This window comes from Callionymus lyra, chromosome 2, assembly GCF_982586985.1.
Source record: "Callionymus lyra chromosome 2, fCalLyr1.hap1.1, whole genome shotgun sequence".
Lineage (NCBI taxonomy): Eukaryota > Metazoa > Chordata > Actinopteri > Syngnathiformes > Callionymidae > Callionymus > Callionymus lyra.
This window is the reverse complement of record NC_141819.1, coordinates 32,372,706-32,399,658: the sequence shown is the minus strand read 5'-3', so window position 1 is coordinate 32,399,658 and position 26,953 is coordinate 32,372,706. Positions and strand designations below refer to the sequence as shown.

The following is a 26,953-nucleotide window of genomic DNA, read 5'->3' as shown; positions in this document are numbered from 1 at the left end:
CCTCAGTCATCGCCAAGATATCTTGAGTGATTTTATTGTTGCTTTAGCTGAGAAGGACGTAATCACTTCTGCCATATAGCAATCTGCAGTTTAATTACAACACAAAAATAAAATGTCAATTGTAAATCGAACAATACGTTTACACAAAATAAAAACCATTTTAAACTAGGGTAAAAATAATAATACGAATTGTATCACGAGACACAGTATCATGAAAAGAATATTGCGATTATTTAAATGTATTGATTTTTTTCTTACACCCCTACTCGCCAGGTGGATGTTTTGCGTTGATTTTCTTTTTCCAGTTTTATTTATGCAACCATAATTATCGATGGAATATTTGGGATTAAGATTTTGCTCAATTCTTAAACCAAAAAGACATTGTTTTAACCAATTCAGAATTTTGCATCATCTTGGTACTGATGGCGACCGATCTTTTTGACTGTTCGCTCTTAATGACCCAGATACTCGTCAGACATCTTGGATTCTTGGAGATGAAGGTGTGGGGTTCTGCTGACTCAGCAACATGAGATCAGGTAGTGGACGTTCAGGAGCCATGTTTGTGGACCAGTAGAGTTTGGATGGATCATGATTCCATGTTGGGAGTCACGTCTGCAACTCCTGGAGAGATTTTTGGGGAAAAGCTTTGTGGCGTCTCGGGGTGTGAAGTCACCTGTTGTGATTCGTCTCGCTCGGCTGATGTGAGGTGGACAACGTTCCCGTCACGTCTTAGCGGATCAGAGCGACCGCTCGTCCCGCGGGAGGATCTTCGGCTCCTCTCTGGGAATGCTGGGAATGATGGCGGCCATTGTTGGCGCGGCGTGTGATTGGTGGAGCGTGTCGGCCGCTGACAGCCGGGACAAAGACGGGGGGAGGAGGGAGGAGGACGCTCGACCAAGTAGAACTAATCCACCCTCTCCAGACCCCGGGACCCCCCTCTGAACCCCTCACCCCCTCCAGAACCCATCCCTCGTCTGCGGGGTCACAAAGAACTGGAACCCCATTTCACTTCAGTTCTCACGTTTTAAGTCCGCGTCTGTTGGTTTTTGGGATTTTAGTTTTAGAAATGTAATGAATCTCAACCAGTTATTGGTTATTTTAACTCTGGTTGAAACAAATACAACTGGAAAATAATGATACTTGTAATAAAAACTAGAATAAAAGAAGGAGCTTTTTTAAAAAATAAAACACATGTATTTTATTTCATTGTTTTTCCTGATATTAATTGTGTAAAAAAATGTGAATACAATTTGAAAAGTTAAGATTCATTTATTTGTAACACAGACAAAAATTGATAACGTACTTTTTTTTACTACTAAATATTTTTTTAAATAACATATACAATAACAATAATGTATGAAAATATCTGAAATATCTATCTGTACAAAAAGTGCACCTTTTTTATTATAGTAACAAAAAACTCAGTAAGTTATTATTATGAGTAAATTACTGTGATCATCATCAAACTGCAACTGTAAAACTAGCCTGTTGTTACTCTAATATTTCCTGCGTGAACTTTGACCCTTTTACCAATATCTTTATGGTAAAAGTTCAGTACCAACGATTTTCCTTCTTCACCTGAACGTCCGCCACCGTCCGCACACGCTCGCTTCTCTCAGCGCCGGGAGGTTTTAGGTTTCACGCTCCAGAGTGCAACAAATCAGACGCAGTTGACCTCTGACCTTTAATCCGGTCTGACACGCCCTTACCTTCATTGTTGACTTTTCATATTTAATATTTGTAGATACTTCGAGATTAGTCAGTATAATTCAGTGTATGTATGTATGTATGTATGTATGTATGTATGTAGGTGTGTGTGTGTATATGTGTGTGTATTTTCACTGTTTTTATGTGTTTGTGAGTTTATTGATTTTTTTCTTTCATTAATTAACTGGTGTTTGACAAGTACTTGTGTGTATGTGTGTGTCTCAATGTGTCCAACTAGTGTGTGTGTGTTTCTCTCTGTATTATTTCTGTCCGTGTTTGTTGTATGTGTTTGGACGCATATTACTGTTTTTTGTATTTTCACGCCTTTAAAGTGTATATTTACAATGTTGCGCTTCCTTAAATCTCTTTTCATAGAAGGCTTGTGTAATTCTCTCTATTTATTTATTTTTAAATATTTGTTAGTGTGTGTTAGTGTGTGTGTGAGGGTGTCTTTGTGTGTGTGTGTGTGTGTGTGTGTGTGTGTGTGTGTGTGTGTGTGTGTGTGTGTGTGTGTGTGTGTGTGTGTGTGTGTGTGGGGGTGTGTGTGTGTGTGTGTGTGTGTGTGTGTGTTTGTGTGGGTTTGTGTTTGTGTGTGTGCTGTCATTCCCACATAGTGTATTTATTATATGCCTGTTTGCATTTCTCTATGTGTGTAATAGTTTGTGTGTTGCATTGTTTGGTTTGTGTTGATCAATGAGATTATCTCATTTGTATTTTTAGTTTGTTTATATATATTAGTTTGTGTGTATGTGTATATATTTGTTTATATATGATATGTACTATCAGTTGTGCATGTGTTATTATCTGTTGTTTACATTTCTTTCAGTTAATTGTGTGTATCCTGTTCATCTTATCATCGTCATTTGTGTGTAAGTCTCTGCGTATTTTTGTGATAATTTATAGTGGGAATATAGTTACACAAACAACTTCATGTTGTGTTGACTTTAGCTGATCAGGACGTGTGTGTTTGTGTGTGTTGTGGTGTGAACTGTTAGCAAGGTCATGAGACGCTGTGATTGGCTGATTAGCTGTAATGACGGGTAAACGAAAGCGTAATTATCTCTTTCTCTGTGTGTGTGTTTGTGAGTGTGTGTGTGTGAGTTTGTGTGTGTGTGTGTCAGGGGCATCAGAGGTGTCAGTGTTTCTCTCTTTATGAGGCTCGGGGGAGCGATTGTTTGTGTGTCGAGGGTCCTCTGACGTCGAGCAACACAACACCTTTGCTTGAATCATCCCTTGTCAAGCTGAGGTCTGGGGACCCCTGCAGGGCTCCTGAGGGTTCTGTGGTCGGTCCACAGGTAAAAGAAGGATCAACATTATCTTTATTTTATTGTATCAAAACAAGAAAGTGTTTAAAATGAGGGTAATTTAAGCTCGGTTGTGTAGTTAAAATGATGATTGTGAGTCGGCGTGAGTGTGTATGTGATTGACCCACAGACGTTGTGACAGGTGGAGACGTGCATCATGGGAGGAGTAGGTCATGCTCAAAAAATTCACTCAATCGTCAAGATTGACATCTCTGATAGCTCCCCTCCTTGTTGCCGGGGCGACTGTGTCCCGCTCTGTTAGTTCGTCTCAATTGGACGAATCTACCTGCCAATCAAACACAGCGGCCTTGTCCCCGCCCCCCTGGGACCTGCAGCCAGAGCCTCCCGAATAAGTGTAACTCCTGAACTCCTCTTTTTTCTCTCTGACCTTCCTTATTCCACCTCTCCTTCTGTCACTATCTCTTTCTTCTCCTCCTTTACCCGCTCACCTCCGTCCCTTCATTTACTCCCTCAGCCCCTTCCTTTTCTTTACCTCCTTCTCTTTCTTTACTCGCTCACTTCCATTCCTTCATCAACTTCCTTTCTTTTTCTCTTCTTCCTCAACTCTTTCCTTTACTTGCTCTTCTACTTTCCTTGTCTCCTCACTCCCTCGCTTCCTCTCCTTCCTTTACTCGTCCTCCTCTTCCACACTCCTCTCACGTCTGCACCTCCTCAGTCGGACGGGCACATCGCTCTTTTCATCTCCCTCACTCTCTCCACTCATCACCCTCACTTTGTCTCCTGCATCCCTCCGTCCATCTCGGACCTCCTGCTGTCATCCCTCTCTCTCTCTCTCTCTCCCCCCTTCCTCCTCACCTCGCCTCACCTCGGCCCGTCACTCTTTAGCGCCGAGAGAGTCGCTGCTGATGTGGACGAGTGAGCAGCGAGGCAGCGAGGGGCGACAACTGTGGGGAGAGAAGGAACCAGTGGAAGGTCAGACGTGACTCCTCACCCTTCCTCCCCCCTCTCTCCCCCCCGCCCACCTCCCCTCCGCCGTCACCTGATGAGCTTTGAAGCACTAACAAGGTGAAAGAGAGTTTGAATGGAGCTGCAGCTGCATTCGTTTCTGCAGCGTTCAAAGCTGCAGCTCGGGTGAGGGAGGGGTGAGTGAGGGGTGAGGGGGGGAGAGAGGGGTGAGGGAGGTTCTGGGTGAGGGCCAGCACACAACTATTTATATTTATGGTGAAACAATGTCTCCTGCCAGTTTTATTGTCCTGCCGCCGCGGCGTCTCATTAGAGCTTGTTAAGCCGGTTGCTGCTCGTTAAGTCCTCTGTTGTCACGGCGACCAACGAGGCGGCGGCTGCCATCACAGGAACGTACCTGGAAAACATCAGCAGGCGCTGTGCTGTGGAGTGACCGGTCGCCACGGCAACGCGTGGAAAAAAACCTGCTGAAGTAGCATTGAATCATTTAGTCATGATGGAGGGAATATTGTGGAACGCTCAACTCTAACATACTCAAATATACTCTACTCCCTCACCTCCTTCTCTTTTTTTACTCACTCACCTCCTTCTCTTTTTTTACTCACTCACCTCCTTCTCTTTTTTAACTCACTCACCTCCTTCTCTTTTTTAACTCACTTATCTCCTTCTCTTTTTTACTCACTTTTTTATTCCTCTACTCACCTCCTTCTCTTTCTTTACACCCTCACCTTCTTCTCTTTCTTTACTCTTTCACCTCCTTCTCTTTCTTTACTCACTTGCTTTTTTTCCTCAAGTCACCTTCTTTTTCTTTACTCCCTCTCTTCTTTCCTTTCTTCTCTACCTAGCCTCCTTCTCTTCTTTACTCTGTCACTTCTTTGCCTCCCTCTACTCCCTCTTTTCTTCCCTTTCTTTAGTTCATCACCTCCTTCCCTTCCCCTATCTTCTTTCCTTTCTTTACTTCCTAACCTCCTTCCCTTCCTCTACACCCTCTCTTCTTTCCTTTCTTAACTTCCTCAACTCATTCCATTCCTCTACTCCCTCTCTTCTTTCCTTTCTTTACTTCCTCACCTCCTTCCCTTCTTCTACTTCCGCTCTTCTTCCCATTCTTTACTCCCTCACTTCTTTGCCATCCTCTTTTCCCTCTCTTCTTTCCTTTTTTTACTCCCTCACTTCTTTGCCTACCTCTACTCCCTCTCTTCTTTACTTTCTTTACTTCCTCACCTCCTTCTCTCACTTATTTTTCTTCGTTAACTCCCTCATCTCTTTCCCTTTATTTACTACTTCACAAAACATACAAAACATGTATTTAATGAAGATAACTTTACATGTAAATTTACATTCCGACACACGTCATATATATATATGCATTATAGACATTATCATTATTACATAGCCATATTTTTATGTTAAAAAAGACAGAAAATGTTATCCTAAAATGACAAAAAAAAAGTTATTTAACGTGACAATGAATCTTTCATAGCAAAATATTTATTTAATCCAAATACAATTCATAAACTGCATCCCTCCACAGAAAAAGCACCAAAGAAGTCTTCAGGAAGCGATCGTAGTCGAGCGTAAACCCAAATATTTGCTAAGTCTCGACAACAAAAGAGCAGCTCCTCAGGGTTCAGTCAGTTGCAGCTGCTGAATCTCGACAGAGTTTATTAAATCTGAGGTTTAACCCAAATTAAAGAGGTCAACATGATGGTCTTTGAAATTAAAATCTGGGCCGGCTGTAATCCGGACCTGCCTCAGTGGCCGGCACATGTTTTCTCCGGCAGGTCCGGCTGCTCTGATCCCGCTAACACTCCGTGAAATGACTGTAAACTCTCGTCCCTCTCAGATGATTCCCGCTCATAATTGTGGGATTTTCCACCGCAGACGTGCGAAGCGTCCGTCCGTCGACACTCGCGCGGCTAATGGACCTGATAAAGAGGCGTCAGGCCGCCTGGGAGCTCAAAGATCCTCCAACCTCGTTGAGAAATTCCAGTATCTCACAATTTCAGGTTTTGGCTTCTCCGGGTTTAATGAGCGTGTCGCAGGATAATCGCACTTCTCACCGTCAGAACCATGTTTTACAACCACCGTTTCCAACACTTACATGTTTCATACAGACCTGGGGAGGCACGCTTTCATGTACTGGCTGTTACGCACTCAGCTGGAACATTATGACCACCTGTCCTTTACTATGAAGGGTTCTCGTTAGCAAGCTAGCAAAGCAGCCAATAAAAGTGTCTCTGGCTGACGCCGATCTTTCTCTTCTCCTCAACTCTGACTGAGGAATGTTCTAGCGCCGATTTGAGAGATGATCACAGATAAAGTCCCGTCTCCGTCCCTGGCTGTCCTGTTAGAGCTGACTTTAAAAAATAATCTCCAGAATAACATATTTTGGATCTCAAAGTTTTTCTCAAAGACTTTAACTTGAATTATGTCCTAATATTTGACATGTACTGAAGCATTATGAACACAAGACATTATTGAAAGGTACAAGGAACACACACACAACACACAAATCTATATAGAAGTACATTATATTATCGGGAAAGAAAAGCTATCACAGTGGTGCCTCGCCATACCATGGTTCAACTTCCTCGCGCTAGTTGTTCCATGGATTTGTATTTTTGTACGCAGTACTACATATTTAATGATATATTCCAAGTGCATCAAAAAGGTGTTTTATTTAAAGCGGCTAATCCTCAATACAACCACAGACCTTAGTGGGAGGCAAGAAGTACACAACAATACTGTTTTCCAATTCGAATGGAATCTCACTTGCATTCCTTCATCTACTCCTAAACTTCCTTCCCTTTCTCTGCTTTCTCAACTCTTTCCTTTACTTTTCCATTCGTCTATGTAGCTATGTCAAAAGTGATCGACAGCCATGATTGGTTGGCTGGGCGGCAAAGCATTATGGGAGCTGTTCAGGTCACTGTTAAGTTGTATAAAGGGATAGTGCCTCATAGGCAATGTTGAGTTAGCTTCTTTTTTTTTCAACATGATGTACGTTTTTGTGGGTGTTTAAACCATTTTAGAGTAGAGAATGTCAGCAACTGTTTTGTAAATGATTATAAAGAGTGCAAGGCTGGATTATGATGCCTCAACATGTGTTTAAAAAGTGGAACATGAAACTCACTACTTCTCAGATTCTAAATCATACATTGTCAAAATCTTTGACCTTGAATTTTCATGAAAAAGAACCCCACCCTTTTTTCAGCTTCAGTTTTCTATTATTCAAGCATTACGAACTTTGCACTGGTTTGGTTTAAAACCTGAACAGTTGTGTCTCATAAATGATGCGTGACATGCAAAACACTTGTGGATTAAGTAGCGTTGAAGTGACTCACGTCTTCAATCTGGAGTCTTCTCTTCCCCACATGAGGAGTTGACGTCCCACAGAAGGTTTGATTGACAGCTGCTGATGATTGGGGTCCCAGGGTCTGGATGAGAGGAGGGGTCCCCGGCGGTGTGTGACGACCTCACACCACACAAACAAAGCAGGAGTCTTGTATTGTCACCGACGGCGAGGTGGGGCGGGCGGCTTGATTGACAGCTGGCGGGTCTGATCCCGGAATTTGTCTCCGCTGACCTGGGGAACATCTGACACGGCGAACTCTGACCTTGATTGAGCGCTGTGGTATTCTGGGTAATCAAGACATCCGCCTTGTTGGGGGGCGAAGAGGTCAGAGTATCGTGGTGGTTCTGACAAGTCGTCTGAGGACGTGTGTGAATTCACAAGAATCTGGCGACACGATACGTATGACGAGATGATCAGAATATTGGGATAAATAGAAATATACGATTTTCCTATAGCCATAATATGACGTACGTAATCACATGACCACTTTATTGAGTTCTTGAGTTCTCATCTATAGTCCCACACTGACTCAGGTTTGAGCGCCATCTTCCTGCAGAAGTTTAGTTTTGCAACGAGGCCCGAAAATGAAACAAACTTTCAAGAAACGTCGCTGTAATCCTACTATTGACTTGAATTAAGACGAGCTGTTTGTTGATTCGCTGGTCCAAGAGTTAAACAGACACATTTGTAGCAACCTGTAAATATGAGGATAAAAATGAGAAAAGTTTTAAATAATTATGTAGAGAAAATGTTTTTTTTCCTCATACTTTTTTTAATAAAAATCATAATGTTGCTAATTAAATATATTTATTTAAAAAAACATATTTTAAAATTAGATCAGTTGGAAAATAAATCATCATTGGATTAAATTCAGCCAAATTTTTTTCATTGTAGTAAAAAGTAAAAAATGTAATTTCTCAATTTCTCCTTATATTTTCAATAGAAAAATGATTATAATAAATCAAGAGTTTTGTGCGATTTTTTAATTTTTCTTATTAAATGAGATGAATTAGGGTGAAAAAAACACAATAACATGAATATGTATATGATATATAAGGATGTATCTCCAGGAGGACCTTCTTCCTGTGTATCCACCTGTTAATACGAGAGGCCAGAATATAAGAATGAGGTTTATGAAAAAGGCAGCCTTGAGGCTTGTGTGGCGCTTCGGCTACAATCCGGTCAGATGTGTTGTGATTTATTCCACGTCTGGGTCGTCGTGGTAAGCGGAGCTGTGGAGTGCTGACTCGTGTTTCTTCTGTGTGTGTGTGTGTGTGTGTGTGTGTGTGTGTGTGTGTGTGTGTGTGTGTGTGTGTGTGTGTGTGTGTGTGTGTGTGTGTGTGTGTGTGTGTGTGTGTGTGTAAAGATGATCCCCCCAGCGTGTTCTGGATGTTACCCGCTGTCGGAATGTGACGAACAGAAGTTTACAGAGATTGTTGTCAGTGTGAGAAGTTGATGTCGCCTCATCCTCAGCTCCGTCTCCTGCATTTATGAGCTCATGTTGCTTCGCTGCTGCTGCTCCGATGACAGCTGGACACGCTGACGACTGTTGGCCTCGTCCACCTCAACGTCATCCTTCCCCGGCACACCTCCGCTGATACCTCACGTGTCACAACGCAGGGGTACATTGTGATAATGTAGTAACAAGGATATATTAGGCGCTATATAAATAGAGATTATTATTATTATTATTATTATATTTGTAGTTTTGTCGAGTACTTGACTCTGGTGTTGCAGAATTTACAGACCACATAGACTAAAAATATGTCCAAATATCTGCTTTAAAAGCTGCTGGAGTCGACTGTATCCTCTCGTCCTTAGTCATTGCGTGATATCATTGTTCCTTTAGCTGAGGAGGGTGCAATGACTGTGGCCATCTAGTGGCCGGAAGTTGAATTGATTGCAAGATAAAAATGAACAAATGCTGTGACAATATAAATGTTAATGGTAAATAAAATATAATTTATTAATCAGCATAATTTATACACACTTATTTAAAATATGAATCATAAAATTACCGTGATAAGAAATTAAATCTGATTTAAAAGCAAGCAAAGAAATCGATACATTGCTGTTGAATATTGATATATATTATTATATAAAAAAAGAACCTGAGAAAATGTTTGTTAGCTTTTGCTCAAATCACCCGGTTCTAGTGGAAGGAAGGAAGGAAGGAAGGAAGGAAGGAAGGAAGGAAGGAAGGTAGGAAGGAAGGAAGGAAGGAAGGAAGGAAGGAAGGAAGGAAGGAAGGAAGGAAGGAAGGAAGGAAGGAATATTTATATAGCATTTTTCCAGACCAGGGTCACAAAGCACTTAAACAATCAAAACAAAACTCAATAAAATAAATACTTAAGTACTTGGCGGAGGTATGCGCTCCCTGAGTGCTTCTCTGTTTATCAAGACAAACTGAACTGAGACTCAGACCCTGCTGACGTCCACGGAGAACCAGATCTTCCTCTCTGACAGTGTTCCCAGGTGTTCTTCTGTGTCTGAGGACATTTAGAAAAAAGAAAAGTGACATTTAATGAACAAAAGTGCTTTTTAGTCAAAGTCAGGGCGACGGAGGAAAGTGAGAGGACGTCGTGCGATCTGTGATTCGATTAAAAGGTGCATGTTGGAAAGAAGCTTTAATGTGTCGCATCAGTGAATGTGCAGTGTGTGTGTGTGTGTGTGTGTGTGTGTGTGTGTGTGTGTGTGTGTGTGTGTGTGTGTGTGTGTGTGTGTGTGTGTGTGTGTGTGTGTGTGTGTGTGTGATGCCAGCAGGAGGATCAGGCTCTTGGACTGGATCAGATAGTTTTGTGTTCAATCTTGTAGCTGCTTGTTTGAGCTCGGAGGAAACAGTGAAGGTATTATGTGTGACTCTGTCAGGACAGACTCAGGTTACACACACACACACACACACACACACTAGACGACAATGGACGGTGGCATATCTCCAGAGGGCAATGGTCATGTGACGCGGGTCCAAACGGCGAGGGAGCGAAATAATGACGGGTCTCTGCTGTGGGAAACTGTGAGATGAGCTCAAGTTAATTAAATCAGTCAGTTAGTGAGTCCAGCAGTGAGTCAGGTTCACCAACCTCTCGCAAAATATTCTTTACAGACTCTAGACTTAAGAGCTTAAATTAGCATTGAAAAGCAATATATGAAGAGATAATAAAAGTTGATATAAAAGACAGAACACATTAAAGTTTTAGCCTAATGCTGTTTTTATATCCAATATTTTTTTTCAGTCATAAAATATCATTGCAAACCCTCTCCCTTAACTCTCAACCCTTGTGGGCAAAAACAGTTACTCCTTAAAAGAGAAGTCGAAAGTTGAGCATTAAAAATAGAAAAAAAGAGTATTGCCTGAACAAATTTCATTAAACTTTTTTGTATAGACATAGAAAATCTAGATGTAGATGCAGAACAAAAAAAGTTTTTAAATTAAAAGTACAACAATTTGCAAACTAACAAAAACATTGAGCAGAACATAAACACAAACAATCAAAAACAAGTTTTGTCATAAATATTTTATTAATAAAAGAAAAAGAATATCCAAACTGCAAAACTAGATGCAACGAATGTGTTGAATAGAAAAAAAGCAACTGTTTGCCTTGATATCTGTGGGCCAGGTTAAAGTAAACAAGTCACTCACTAACTCTTTATTTAAAAATAAAAAAACACAAGTAGCAACAGGTACGGGTGTGTTTGGCAAGAATCTGGTGATGTGGTGCAACAATAATATATATTGCGAAACTGTAGTAACAAAGATATACTTGTAGTATTGTCGAGAACTTGACTCTGGTGTTTCAGAATTTGCAGTCTACGTGACTCATGACGAAGTCGTAACTGCTTTTATTTGTTTTGAAACCAAAATATGTCCAAACATCAGCTTTAAAAGCTGCTGGAATCGACTGTATCCTCTTGTCCTCAGTCATCACTAGATTTCATTGTTCCTTTATCTGCAGAGGACGTAGTCACTGCTGCCCTCTAGCATCATAACGTTTAATTGTAACACAAAAATGAACAGACGCTGTGAATATTTTCATGTTAATTATATATTTAAAAAATGGTTTATTTTATTTCAAACACACTTTATTGAAGTACAAAGCATAAAATAACTATTTTAAAATATTGTCAAACAATCGTGTATCTATATTTTCTCACACCTTAAGGACAGAAATGTCCGGAGAACCTGTTCACTCAGACAGGAGGTGTCACTCTGCTCAGATGAAAGTCGTCTGTGTTTGTGACTACAACTTAAATGAAGGTATTGATCAGAACCACCTGAACCCGCGTCGGCTGCGTCTGGTCTCGTCGGGACGTTCATCCGTCAGCCGGTTCACCTGATTACTTTCCTAGGATTGCGGGTTCGTGGGGACGGCTGAGGAATGACCCCGGCCCCGCCCTCGGACCTGGATCCAATCCACGGCCGACCCAAATTGCACAGTAAATCACCCTGAGGCATGCTGGGAGCTGTGACATCACAGCTAAGGCTGCAGCTGCTGGAAGCTTCCAGAAGCAAATGCGGTGTGAAAATGTGTTTGAAGAAGAGAAGACGAGCTCGACACCTGCTGTCGGTCCAGACCGGAGCGGAGATACAAATGTCTGGAGACTCGCTAGAAACACGCTTATGGAATAACAGTAGCTCCGGCGTCACCTTTGACCCAGTCGACAGAAAATCACGCAGGACGAAAAAAGTTGAAATCATGTGAAACTATTAAAAAATACCTCCCTGGGAAAGTAACTCGGAAGAAGATTGTGACTTTTATGATGTATTAAAATAGAAATAAAAAGGCTAACTAAAACTATATTTTTCAATATTTATTTTTATAAAATGTAATGAATATGCATGTTATACCCAAAAATGGACTTTAATGGAATTTATTGTTTTTGCACCTTTTTGTTTTTAGATAAATTAAGTGTACAAAAATAATTAATCAATTTTGAAAATTTGTGTAATTCAACTTTTTTAACTTATACAATAAGGTTAAACGGTGACGTAAGAAATTATATGAAACTTGCTTTTTTTGTGTTATTATGTAAAAAAAATATATAATGTAGAGAAAATATGTTTTCACATACAGTATGTTTAGTATAACATTTTGAAAAAGACTAGTAAAGCAATAAATAATGTTGCTAATTCAACGTACTTAAAAATGTATGTTCATCATTTACGGAGGGGAAAAATACTGTTAAATGTCACGATTTAAAGAACATTTTCTCATGAAATATTTTTTAAAAATCTCATTTTTGTTACATGCACAGTAAGTTTCCACAAAAGATTATTTTCGTAAAAAAACAAACAAAAAAAGAAAACAAGAAAACAAATTTCCAGGATTGTCAGAGTTCATTTTTTTCCGTTAAGCTCTTGTCAGAGTGTCAAAGGGGGTTCAGTGGTTGAATGATGATGATGATGATGAAGATGGTGGTGGGGAACCCGGGCCCCCCGTGGCCCCGCAGCACTCCGTGCCATTAGAGCGATGAGTAATGACGTGAGAGCTGAAGGGACAAGAGTTCGCGATCGCCGGCGCTCGCTCTCCGGGCTGTTAGCGTAACCTGATCCCGGCGCTAACCGAGTTAGCCTGCACTTTGCTAATGGTGTTAAAGAAGACGAAGAGGGCGCGGTAAGGAGGAACGCTCTCACGCCGTCAGGATGGTTTCTATTTGGCAGGATGTTCCTCGGCGGCCGCCCTGATTGACCCCCCAAACTCAATCAGGATGCTGCGTTCAGGTCATCAGGAATAATCAGTGTCGTGATTCAGCAACTCTCCGTCAAACGTGGCGTTTGAAAGCATTAGGACGTGAGTTGTGGAGGCGAGCGCGAGCCAAAAATAGTTCTGTTGTTGTCCAGCTTTTAAGGAGCTTTCGGGAAGATCGACTCGACCTGGTTCCTCAAACGTGGCGCTGATGAACGTTTCCCGTGATTTCAAACTACAGTTACACAACATTTTTACTGCTGCTGACAAAATCAACTCACTTCCCTTTTGTTAAACGTTCTTGGGACGAGTCAACTTTTAGAAATAATCTACGACATATAGAGAAGTTTTTTTTAATCTTCTGCAGATCCGACACGTCAGCTTCTAAACTTTTAACCTCAACACTACGAAATGTAAAGTTATTTAATAATGTTAACAATTAAGGGACTAAACCAAAAACTACTGACATATAATATGTTTTTGTTGTTTCTTTTATTTTATTCTTGATAACATATTAAACATTCAACAAATTGATAAAGATAAAATTAATTTAATGATCAAATTAAAAAAAAAAGAGTTTTAAATTAGACAAATTACATTTCTTTAACCTGTTATCTCAGGGTCAAGGTGACCTGGAACTTGAAGTTAAACCCGGCCAAAGGTCGGAGCGACTAATGTCCACATTGATGTCAACCAATAATGACTCTGATCTACTTCCTGTATTGCAACAGGCTAAAGGACTCGCCTGGATTTTATCCCTTGTGTCAAGGTGATCAGGAGGCCCGAAAACAAATGTGTTTGTGGTATCCCTTGTGGTGTCTCTGGGTCAAGATGAACACATTTCACGACAGCATTTGTATGTATGGTAACTAGGGGTGACTACAGCATGACTCTGTCATGGCTACTTTAGGTCATGTTCACAGACATGGACAAGTTCTTAGAACCCCGGAAACTACACATCCAAGTTATTTTACAAGAGTGTGTGAATAACTAAAACTGAAGGTAAGACTTTGACGAGGCCCACACGTTTGTGTAATGTTGGTGCACAGCTTTTAGCAGGAAGTAGTAAATAGTGTAACTCTTTTTAGCCAGCACAGAGCAAATCCCATAATGTTGACATTGGCTCCAACTTTTGGCCGGGTTTAACTTCAGTTAACTTTATCTTGTTGGTTGTCTGTTCGCGAATAATAAAAGTTCTTGACCTGACTCAACTAGAGCGCCCCCTGCTGTATCCCGCAGTCACGATTCACACAAACACATGTTAAACTCTGTCAATCTGTTGACAAGTTTGTATTTGGAGTTGTCTAAACAGTTAAAAACACTGGAGTCATCACGAGTCCAGGAGTCAAACGTCCTCAGTCTCACTAAACCGACAGACGCCGTGATTAACGAGCCGGCCAATCAGCAGAGACTTGAGTCCAATCCAATCAAACCTCATCAAACCGGATCTTAATTGTGCATTTGTGGATTCAACTTTTATTCTGTTCCACAGAAGTGAATATTCATAAGGAGGTTTGATTTGGGGGATCAGTTGTTGAATGATTATCGTTCATGAAGGTGTGTTAGTGGAGAGGAAATTATGGAGATTGCAGAGACTCTGTGACGAGCAGCTGTGATCACAGTCCACACCAAACAACTTGATTTTAGATTTAACTTTTTTTCTTTTTTTTTCATTCAAGACATTACGGTACAATTATCATCATAATGAGCGACACTTGCTCCCAATTTCCTCATTTAAATGGCGTAATAATCACTTTTACTTTTGAAATAAAAGTAATTAATACATCAACTTACTCGTGTAAAATGGCTTAAGTGCCGTATTGATTTGAAAAGCTGCGCAAAGTCTTTTAACTTCTGCTCACTCTTTTGGGAAAACTTTGATGATCACGTGATCGACTCCGGCGCATCTGACGCACGTCGCCCCGCGGACTCGTCGTCGAGATCTGAGGTCCAGGTTGTCAGTGGAGCCATAAAGTAGTTCAATATTATCTCTGCAAACATCACGAACCCACTTGTCAAAGTCCTAATGCTTCCAGAAACGCTCCGCTGACAACATTCCCGTCTCCGCCCGTCCGCAGGGAGCAACCTGCTGCTGAAGGGAGCGCTTCCTCTCTCCGCCAATTGCTCCTGCGAGACCTTACGTGCGCGCGTGTGTCCGTGTGTGCGTGTGTGTGCTTGTGTGCGTGTGTGTTTGAGAGTGAGTGTGTGTGTGTGTGTGTGTGTGTGTGTGTGTGTGTGTGTGTGTGTGTGCGTGCTTGTGTGCGTGTGTGTGTGTGTGTGTGTGTGTGTGTGCGTGTGTGTGTGCGTGTGTCCTCATTACTGCTCGTCTCTCTGGACTTCATCAGTCGCACCGGTGGATCTGCAAACATGTTGTTGTTACTGTTAAACTCAAACACCTGCAATTAACCTGCGAGAGAAACTACGTTCATTAACTCCTCAAACCCCCTGAGAAACTCCACGTCAGCACTTTGTCAAAAACAGACGCACCAGAGTTTTTTGGGCGAAAGTTTTTTGACCGTCAGAGTTTCAGCTATAAGTGCAGATTCTCATATATGATGGTGTGAATACATGGTGTGAAGAGAACTGGAGTGATTTATTACAGCTTATTAACACAAAGTTGTGTTACTTACATTATTACACAATTATAAGTAAGTAAGTAAGTAATTTTTATTTGTATAGCGATTTTCCAGACCAGGGTCACAAAGCGCTTAAACAATCAAAACAATATTCAATAAAGTATATACTTTAAAGGCCAATATAAAACACAACAGGAGTTCCAGAAAATCAAGGAAAAGCCTGAACAAATAAAAACATCTTAAGATGTTTAATGAGAAAATGATTCACTGCTGTGATAATGATACCATAATTTACTGAATTTAGTGGATAAAAGTAGTTTGGTCTGGAGAACAATAACAATCTAATGCTACTACTTTACTGTTTTTTTTCTAATATATATCCACAAAGATACTTCTTGTTGAACTATTTCTAAGTTTTAGTATTAGTATCTATACTACTTTGAATTCTATGACTTCTAATTCTACAACCAAGTACTTCTACTTATTTAAGTACTGCTTTTAATGAATTGTGCATCTCAACTGGTAAATACTGTATTCGTTGCACTCATTGTACAAACAACCAAATTAAATAAAATCTTGTTCTGGCAGTACTAATACTATATAAGTACATCCATGATGTTTTTTTTTACTACTATTCCTTTTTTGTTATTGCTATTTAATAACATTTTTGTATTACTTAATCAATTTTATTATTATTAAATGTATATATTTTTTAGATATGGAATTTATATTTAATCTTTTTATACTGTTAACTTTTTCTAACCAGTGACAAAACAAACTACTCCAATGTGGGACGAATAAAGGAATATATTATCTAAAACATTTTTACAACCACTCATACTACTATTTTTAGTAATATTTAAATAACATTCTTTATTTTCTAATGCAATATGTTTATCGTTAGCAAGTTTTGCTACATGTATTCTAACTATACACTAAAACCAAGCACAAATTGAAATAGATTTTTACAGAATAATATTATTTACAGAAAGTCATTGATTATTTTAGAGCCTTTATTGCCTGCTTTATTAAATATTTAGGAACGTACAGCAATTGAATAAAACCAACGGAAACACTGTGTTTTAAGCTTCTAATGTCTGTGTTTAAAGAATAAGCATTCACACAATTAAAAGATTGTGAAGTGCTTTTTATTCTCTTAATAAATCAGTGTAAGCATTCACACAATTGAGATCCTGTTTTCTTCTGACCTAAACTCTGTGACTCTTCTTCTCCCACACATTTTATCCGATTTGAACCGTTCAAACTTTTATCAATTCAGCTTGTTTCCAAAATGGGGGCTATGTTCTAGCTTTCTTTTATCTCTTCCACTCTTTCTTTTATTCCTCTTTTTCCACCCCATTAATTTCAATGGGGAAAATCTTCAACTCATTCTACTTTGACCTACTACTTATACTTTGAATACTAATTCTACTACTACTTTTAATTTTCTACTACTTATACTTTTACTACTAATTCTGCTTCTTCTACTTTAACTACTAGTTCCACTTGTTCTACTTTTACTACTAATTCCACTACTACTTGCACAGCAGGGTCAGCATTCACACTGCATTTTCTTCTGGAAATGCATTCTTTCTAGTTAAATGTTTGCAATTTATCTAGAAGTACCCCACAGAGATTTAGCGCTATCACTACTGTGGCAACAGGCAGAAACCTCACGAGAACCAGACTCTGGGCGGGCAAAACACACTAAAAGGAACAAAAATGTATTTTTACTTCCTTTTCTCGTAAAAATCAAATCTTTCAATTCCTGGATGTGAAGTAACTGAAAAATAATTTCTAGAACAACTTTGTCAAGAACGACGGCACATCAAAGAGTATTCATTGGAGTATTACTAAGTAGCCACATTAGCGACGTCTACACTCATTCCAGCGAATTCTCTGATTGGAAAAACGAAAACAATCCAGTTTGTTTTGGACTGGACTCGTCTGTCACGTTGTATATTTATACGCGATAAATTATTAAAGTTAAAAAAACATGGCAGACTTTCTGGGGGTGCAGACAGGAAGCCGGGGCGGCTGTCAGATCCGCGTCTGCCGAAAAGACAGTTTTGATGAATGAACCCTCAGGGGAGTTTTTTAGAAAAACACATGCGAAGCCGTCATCGATGGTTTCCATGTGTGGCACTTTGACCGCCGGCAGGAACGTTTAACCGCACGTGAATTATGTTCCTTTAAGATCCCATAAAAAACTGAAATATGTCAGCAAATACACTTTGGAAATAGTATTCATAAAGAACTGCAACACCTTTTAATACAACCGCTAACAGTTTTTTTTGATGATGTTAACATTTATTATTTAATCGTTTGTGAAAGTTTTTTTTATGATATTCAAGGTCAAAGGGATTGTTGGTCCTGAATTTGTCATCTTCCTTCTTTTGCTTGTGTTATGTTCTGTCAGTTTTATTTTGTGGCCAAATGATGTGAGACGATGATGGTTTTCACGAGAGTTCAAGATCAGTCTTCACCTCATGAACTGGTTGTTGTCTTTAAACATTTCCTGTGGAAGGTTTAAAGAGGCTGCGATTATTGTGTTGCTACAATGTGTTCCTCCTTCTAGGTTTGTTTCAAATGCTAGTGTTTTTTTCTACTCTCACGTTAATTTGAGTCTAATAGTCACCGTTAGTAGTTAGTTGTTGACACTTTTTTATCAGAAGTTAAAGGGGGGTAGAGATACTCTCAATTCAAGGTTGTCATTGTTGTGGTATCACTTGTGTTGTGTTGTTTGTTTTTGGGCTTGTGGGTCACCTTGACCCTGAGCTAACACAAGGGTTCAAGACTTTGCTATTTTGAACCGTGGAGTTAAGTGTGTCTCCATTTTCTGAAAAAAAAAAGCGAACGAACGAAAACTAAATTGATTAATTATGTATCAGGTTACACGGAGTACTTGAATTTAGTGTTGAAGAATCTACAGACCAGATGACTCTTGACGAAGTCGTAACTGCTTTCATTTGTTTTGAAACCAAAATATGTCCAAACATCAGCTTTTAAAGCTGCTGGAGTTGACTGTATCCTCTTGTCCTCAGTCATTGCCGGCATTTCACAGGGATTTCGTTGTTCCTGTAGCTGTGGAGAAAGTCATAACTGCTGCCATTTAGGGGCCAAACGTTTATTTGCAACAGAAAGATGAACAAATTGTGCAAATATTTGTCTGCTTATTGTAAATAAAGTTTTTTATCCATAAACTATAAAACGTGAAATAACTTTGATCAAAATTAAATGTGTTGCACATCAAAAAAAGACTCAACAAAGTATCTTCTTCCATGTGTAGGTTCTTCCGGGGCGAGTACACGGTGGAGGTGGCCATCAACGACTACCTGGACATCTACTGTCCTCACTACGATGGCTCGGAGTCGTCCGAGCGCATGGAGAACTACGTGCTGTTCATGGTCAACTACGACGGCTACACCAGCTGCGACCGCAGGAAAGGCTTCAAGCGCTGGGAGTGCAACCGGCCGCAGAGCCCGAGCGGACCGCTCAAGTTCTCCGAGAAGTTCCAGCTCTTCACCCCCTTCAGCCTGGGCTTCGAGTTCAGGCCGGGACACGAGTACTACTACATCTGTGAGTATCTGGATCCATTTTTAAAAAGTCAATACATATGTTTCTGAGGGTCAAATAACCGTATGTAATGTATATGTCGGAGTACAGATTGTAATCCAGCAGGATCTGGAATCCTACTGCTACTTGTTGGAATTCCAATCTGTTCTAGTACACTAGGGATCTAAATACTGGAATTCCAATCTGTCCTAGGAGGATTCCAGATTCTACTGGTGGATTCCAATCTCTACTAGGAGAGATTTGAATCCTACTACCGTATTGTGATCTAAATATTGGAATTCCAATCTGTCCTAGAACAAATGGGAATACTATAAGGACAATCTCCACTTCTAATGGGAAGGATTTGGATTAAATCAAAATGTTATTTTAACCCTAACCCATATCAATATTAAGATCCCAGTTCAGTAGCAGGATCCCAATCTCTACTAGTACGATTCCAGATCCTACTGGATTCCAATCTGTACTGTGACATATATTATTATATAATATTTATTAAGGGAAGAAATCGACCAGAATCTTGTGTCTGGTTGCCATAGCAACAACTTTTTTGAGGTAGTAAAATTAATGTAAGTCTTTGAAAAGGACTGAACTGTAAAGAAGCTGGTGTGTGTGTTCGTACATGTGTGTGTGTGTGTGTGTAAATTACAGCCATTTGAACATAAAACCGTAAACACTGTAATTAGCCTCAGATTGTTGTCCCGCCTCCTCACTTTAGGAGAAAAGCACAAACAGTCCAGAGTTTTAAAGAGACAGCGTCGACCCCGCGACCTCCTGCACCTGCTGCTCACACACACACACACACACACCCACCCACACACACACACACACACACACACACACACACACACACACACACACACACACACCATGCAACATGTGCACCGCAGCATGTCTCTTTGAAGGATAAAGTCTGCTATTAGACCTGGACCACATGAAGTCCATTACTGGTCTCTTCCTGTCCTGCATTCAGGTTACAAGTTGTGATCATGAACGAGAGGAACGAAACTTTCTCAGTGTTTACTGACTTGGGTTTAGATCACGATGAGCCTCAGAGGCGAACAACTTTGAACTGTTGCTGATGAACTTCTTCAAACGATCACTTTCAAAGTCTTGTGTGTTTTCATAGAATTGATTGGGTTGGTGAGTGATGTGTTTCAATGTTGGTGTATTTGTGTCTGTGTTGGGGTGGTGTGTATGTCTGTGTTAGGGTAGTGTGTATTTGTGTGTCTGTGTTGGGGTGGTGTGTATTTGTTTGTGTCTGTGTTGGGGTGGTGTGTATGTGTTTTTGTCTGTGTTGGGGTGGTGTGTGTGTCTGTGTGAGGGTAGTGTGTATGTGTGTGTGTCTGTGTTAGGGTAGTGTGTATGTTTGTGTCTGTGTTGGGTCTGTGTTACGGTAGTGTGTATGTCTGTGTCTGTGTTGGGGTGGTGTGTGTGTCTGTGTGAGGGTAGTGTGTTTGTGTGTGTGTCTGTGTTGGGGTGGTGTGTATGTGTGTTGGGGTGGTGTGTATGTGTGTGTGTCTGTGTTGGGGTGGTGTGTGTGTCTGTGTTAGAGCAGTGTGTATGTTTGTGTCTATGTTGGGTCGGTGTGTGTGTCTGTGTTGGGGTGGTGGTGTGTGTCTGTGTGAGGGTAGTGTTTATGTGTGTGTGTGTCTGTGTTGGGGTGGTGTGTATGTGTGTGTGTCTGTGTTGGGGTGGTGTGTGTGTCTGTGTTAGAGCAGTGTGTATGTTTGTGTCTATGTTGGGTCGGTGTGTGTGTCTGTGTTGGGGTAGTGTGTATGTGTGTGTGTCTGTATTGGGGTGGTGTGTATGTGTGTGTTAGGTTGGTGTGTGTGTCTTTGTGAGGGTGGTGTGTATGTGTGTGTGTGTGTCTTTGTTGGGGTGGTGTGTATGCGTGTGTTAGGTTGGTGTGTGTGTGTCTGTGTGAGGGTAGTGTGTATGTGTGTGTGTGTCTGTGTTGGGGTGGTGTGTGTGTCTGTGTTGGGGTTATCTCAAGTGTGTGCACAGCACAGATGTAACAAGAGACAGTGTCATCACTAGTGCAGGTGTGTGTAGGACATCAGGAGTCTTGACTCACACGTTCAACAAAGATAAAAAGCGACAGTAAATGTAAACCAGATTAAAAAACAACATCTACACAGCTGTGAGGAAACACACTATTCATCTGTGATCAGGTTCAAACGTGTGTTTAGTGGTTTGAGCAGCTCTGACCAAACAGTAGCAAACTTGAGCAGGAAGTACGTCTAACACCTGGTGGGCGGAGCTTAACAATCAGGCAGGTAAATCTTTTGATCAGTGAAGGAGCAGCTGCTGAGCCAGACATTATCAGTCGAAGTCAGCTAACGTGAGCGTGATGCTGTGTGTGTGTGTGTGTACTAGTGTGTGTGTATGTGTGTGTGTACTAGTGTGTGTGTATGTGTGTGTGTACTAGTGTGTGTGTATGTGTGTGTACGAGCAGACGTAATTTGTCCTCCAACCTGGAAAACATTTCCTAAATTGCCGTGAAAGGCTTCCAGCAGAGACGAGCAGTTTATTTTAAATGACACTTAATGAGTGTGAGCGCGCACGTGTGTGTGTGTGTCTGTATGTGTGTGTGTGTGAAGGTGTGTGTGTGTGTGTGTGTGTGTGTGTGTAGGTGTGTGTGTGATCACAGCAGTGGACACGACCTCAGATATGATCACATGAGTCACTAACAGTTTTTCACCAACAGCTGCTTTTGTTCATACGCTGAAGATAAAAGAAACTTTTCCAACCTTTCTTTTCTCTTCCCTTCATCCTTCTCTCACGTCTCATGTCCACTCTTTCTAAATTCCTTCTTCTTTCCATTGACATTTCCCTTTCTTTCTCCACCAGGGCTCCTACCTCGTCTTCTCTTGCTTTGCCTCCTTTTGTCTCTTTCTTGTCTTTTTCCTCACATGTTTCTCTCCATACCTCCTTTCTCACTCCATTCCCTTATTCTCCTTTTATTACGTTCCTTCCTCATCTCTTCCTTCCCCACTTTCTATTTTCATGATTACTTCCTTCCTATCCCCCTATCGGTTTTCCCAGTTTCCTTTCTTTCTCCTATCCACCTCTTTCTTCTTTCCCACCTTTTATCAACTTCTTTACTTCCTAATGGTCTCTTTATTTCTCTTTTTTTTTTCTTTCTAACTTGTATCCTTTATCATTCTCTTACTTTTCCTCACCTCCATCTGTAACCCCTTTCCCATTTCTTTCATCCTTCCTTATAATTGGCTCTTTTTCTACACGTCCTTTTAAGTTTTTCAATGGTCTTTTGTTTTTTTATCAAGTCTACCTTCCTCTCTTTCTCTCCTCCATCACATTTTCTGTCTCTTCCTCACTTACTTCTCTCATCCCCCATCCTTTTGTCTCAGTTCCACTCTTCCCAATTCTCTCCTATTCCTACAACAATTTTCTTCATCCATTCTCGCTCTCTCTCTCTTTTTCCCATCACTTTTTTCTTTACTTCTACCTTCCTTCTTGTAGATCCCTTCATCTTGGCTTTCATCTACTATTCCGTCCATTCCACGTCTCGTTACCAGTTGTTTTTTTCTCTCACTTTCTAACATCCTTCCTTGCCTACTTCTAAGTTTCCTCTGTCCTTCCATCAGTACTTTCCTTCTTTCCTTCTCTCATTTTGTTCCTGGCATGGTTCCTCATTCTGTCTTGTTTCATCACTTTTCTAAAATTGAAATTGAAGGTGTGATGGACCATTTTTTTGTATCGTTTTACTCTCCGAGGAGGCTTTAAAAAATAAAGGGTATTTTGCTATAATCTCACTCCAGCTCTCGCTCTTGTCCTCCGCAGCATCCCCTCATCCCAACCTGGCGGGGAAACCTTGTCTGAAGCTGAAGGTCTACGTCAAACCCACCAGTGAGTGTCTCTGCAGCTCCTATATTCTGATAGCTACGGCAACAGCTGAGGTCATTTTTACTCACCATTAGTGTCATCAAATCCTCTTAAATTCAAAATGGTGGTTTAAGTATATTCATTCTACAAAGGAACCGCTAAGAGGTGTCAGCGCCCCCAGCTGTCAGTGTGACAGCATGACTGGAGAACCAGGCCTCACACGTCTCCAGACTGATGAAGAAGCTAAATCCAGAGATTAATATATATTTAAAGGTTTAACTCAACAGTCGTAATTGCTTATGTTAAGTTTTTTAAAGTGAAGCAAACTTTTGTGGCAGTGATCTTTAAAGTGCACTGGGATGACTCAACCACTGAGGGGACACAATAATTAAATGTTTGGTATTGTTGGATTTCATTGACTTACATTCATCAAACTGCTCTGTTTTGACAGTGTAAACACCAAAAAGCTGATTTTTTTTGCTTATTCTGGCACCGTTCACTGATTAGTCAAACCTGGTCAACAGCAAGAGCAACATAACTCATCGCAAGTGTGTTGGCAAATCTTCGCCACATGTTTACAAAACTTCCTCATTTACTGGAAATAGTCAGTAATAAGGAAAGTACTTATCAAAGTTGTCCATGTGAAATGACTCGGACCGAGAAAATACTTCACAAAACTTGGCATTCAAATGGTAAAAACATGTTTCTTGAAACTGGACATTTTCCTCATGGTTGTCATGTAGTTGAATCCTGATCAACTGTAATTTGTTCCACATTTGAGAGTTTATTCTTTACTCACCCCTACACACACTCATTGTTCTGTGGTGGACTTGAAAGATACGAATCAACTTTCTTAGAATTTATTGGAATATTCTGCAAATTCGGTTTTTGACAGTGACACAAAACTTTTTTTTATGTCCTGGGAAGAAAACATGTAAAACGTTACACATTGACTTTCACAAAAAACAAAATTAATTTATACATTGAAAAGTGAAATCATTTTTATTGAATAATTAAATGTAACCATTTAAAGGTTTATTTCTTTTATTTAATGTAATAATTCAAATAAAACTGTGCACATGTATATATTATTAAATGTTTATTTAGACATAGAGTCTGATATTAAAATTCCAATAATTTACTCATACATTTTCTAAATTAAATATTCTTTTATTTGTACTTGAGCTACTTGATCAAACCTTCAGCCAATCAAGATGACATAAAGGTGGTAAAAACGCTGCTAATGAATAAGTTATAAATACTGATATCTGTTCCCTTATCTAAAACATATGCTAGATTGAGGAACACATGTCCTAAAATAAACCAAAAGCATAGTTCTGCTAACAAATAAATATAAATGCTAGAGACTAATGGTGTTCAATTCGTTTTTTAATTTGAGTTAGCTATGATGCTAATGCACAGTAGTTGCTGTCATACCTGGATCACTGACATGTCAGGTGACATTTAAAAATGCTTTAAACCTACATTTGCAATCGATAAGAACAAAACAACTGACATAAAAATGATGTGATGATCATGATCAGATGTGGCCAGTGATAAGTGAACATCAACTGTAATCTCGTCCTGCAGACGACTCGGTGTACGAGTCCCCGGAGCCGTTCCTGACCGAAGACTCCACCGGCGGCTGCGACGCCAAACTGCCCCGCCTCGCCCTGCTGTCCGCCATGATCCTCGCCTTCCTCCTCGTCACCTCATAGCACCTCTTTTCTTCACCTCCCTCCGATGTCCAACTAGAGGCAGGAAAGCGCCACTGCAACATTTACCCCATCTGACCCTTGACCTCTCCCCTGCGGCTCAGCCAATCACAGCAGGGTTGGAGGAAGGGGTCGCCGGAGGGCGGAGCCTAGAGCTGATGACTTTTGTCGACCGTCGTGTTTCAAGATAGAAAACTAGATCATAACAAGACTTGATGGATTTTTTTTTTTTGTTGTGCTAAAAGCTCTTTTCAGATCATTTTATTTCCTCTTTTTGTCCTGTCAATCAAATTGACTTCTACATTAACCTCTCAAATATCACCTGTCAATCATTTACATCTCAATAACCCTGTAAGATTTCTCTCATATTTATGAATTATTGGATTATTACTACTTGAAATGTTTTGGACCTCAAACATCCTGAATCTACGCTTCTTTCTAAAGTCTATAGAATACATTGATGTACCTCACACTGTATCACACACTTCCTGATAGTATAGCCAGACATGATGAAGAAAATATACATTTATTTAATCAAAGGTTTTAACGTCTGCGAAGTTTAATCCTTGAACTGATAAATAGTCTCACGATTGTTTTCAATCGTCCGTGAGAGACTCGGGAATGAGGGGGATTTTGCGTCTCCACTCTGGTTAGGGAATGTCGGGTATTTGTTCGACCTGAGCTGTGAAGGTTCATGTGAATTCTGAAGTGAAAAATGTGTTGAAGTACAGAAATATGAAGAAGAATATACGGAAGAAGTTTTTCACTCGTAGACATCTTGGTTTGCTGTCTTCGTCGAGACTATAATAGTTGAAAACTAACCATAGAAGCAGATTAAAATGTGTTTTTTTTTCCTGCTTTTATTCAGATTAAAAACAGACATGACATTCCTTAATATCCTACAGTTGTTTTGGACCTCTAACTGTACATAGTACACAGTCACACACTATATTTCCCTCATATATTTGTCTTCTTTTCACCGCGACTCATAACCATCCTGAGAAAACTTCGACACACAAAAAAAACCATCATTTTTACTAGACAATGTAACTCAAAAGTTGATGAATGTTTTGGCAGCTTTTGTGTGACGTCAGACGCCACCGTCTCCTCTTCCTCTCGCTCCGCATCTCGTGGTCTGATTCCAACATCTTCGTCTGGTGACTCACCAGCAGCTTTACCGTCGAACCCGTCCAGACTTACGCCCGGCGCTCACAGACGCGAGACGACGTCCTCCTCTCTCCGTGATGTTTCTCCGGTTCAAGTGTGGTTTGTGACGCGTCTTGTTAAATGGTAAAGTTTAACTGCGACTCCAACCATCACAGGCAGTCAAGTGTATTCGAGACGCGGCGGCGAGACGTCTTTCTCTCGGAGGTCGATCCAAGCGAGTGCCTGTCGATGTTGTGGAAAGTTGTTCCGAGTCTTGTCGCCGCTAGTGGAGATTATAGTCGTGTTACGAGTCGGTCGTGAGTTTTTGACATTAAGCACAGAGAAGTCAGCGGGACGTAGCTACAGAAATACACAAGTTGTGCAGTTTACAGTTTGGTGGGTTTTGGAAATCGATTTTTGTAAGTGTGGCAACCCTGCTCTGGACCCAAGCTTTAACGTTTTTGGTTTCGCTATTTCAAAACTCCTTTTTTTTGGTCAAATTTTTAACTATTCATGATTGATTTCATTTAAAAAAAATGATTTTTTCCTTTCATTTTTCTTCACAACTTTTTTCCTGACTAGTTTTTTCTGTTCTATACATAACTCTACTCACTTCATTGGTAAAGCCCCCCCTCCATCCCCACCCAAAAAGCTAGTTAATCCACATGTATGCTACTAGCATTGCTAATTTGCTGCAGCTAACTAAAACAGGAAGTTGTCACAAGCCTGTAAGGAATCTATCATAATCGTTCTTAAGTAGGGCTCGTGCTAACGTTGACATATCAAGACAGGAAATGCAGCTTCAGACAGAAACAGGAAGTAGAACCAAACGCGAGGGTTCAAAGGCCAGAAAGACGAATGTCTCCTCATCATGACCTCTTTCTACAGCATTTAACGTTTTTCCTTTCAGTCGCGGTCATGTGACGTCTCGTCTCTGCGACCGTCCTTCTGCTGCAGCTACTTTCAGCCTTTTCTTTCTGTAATTCTGCCAAAGACTTTTGTACTCGGAGGGGCAACCACACAGCAGCCAGGGGGCGCCATCTCTCTCTCTCTCTCTCGTTTATCTGCTATGGCGGGGCGGGGTCATCTACAGGAGGGCGGGGTCAGTCGTTCGTGTCGT

The 26,953-nt window shown here is 40.5% G+C and overlaps 1 protein-coding gene across 1 annotated transcript in view; it reads left to right on the top strand.

Moving 5' to 3' along the window:
* The window catches only part of efna2b (ephrin-A2b), an 89,155-nt gene extending 62,689 nt beyond the window's left edge, over window positions 1–26,466 (top strand). The window contains exons 2-4 of the mRNA XM_087784751.1: window positions 18,840–19,129; window positions 22,931–22,996; window positions 24,563–26,466. Coding sequence (XP_087640877.1) covers window positions 18,840–19,129; window positions 22,931–22,996; window positions 24,563–24,690 — 484 coding nt within the window. The 3' untranslated portion in view covers window positions 24,691–26,466. The remainder of the gene's footprint in view (window positions 1–18,839; window positions 19,130–22,930; window positions 22,997–24,562) is intronic.
* Window positions 26,467–26,953: the final 487 nt, after the last annotated feature.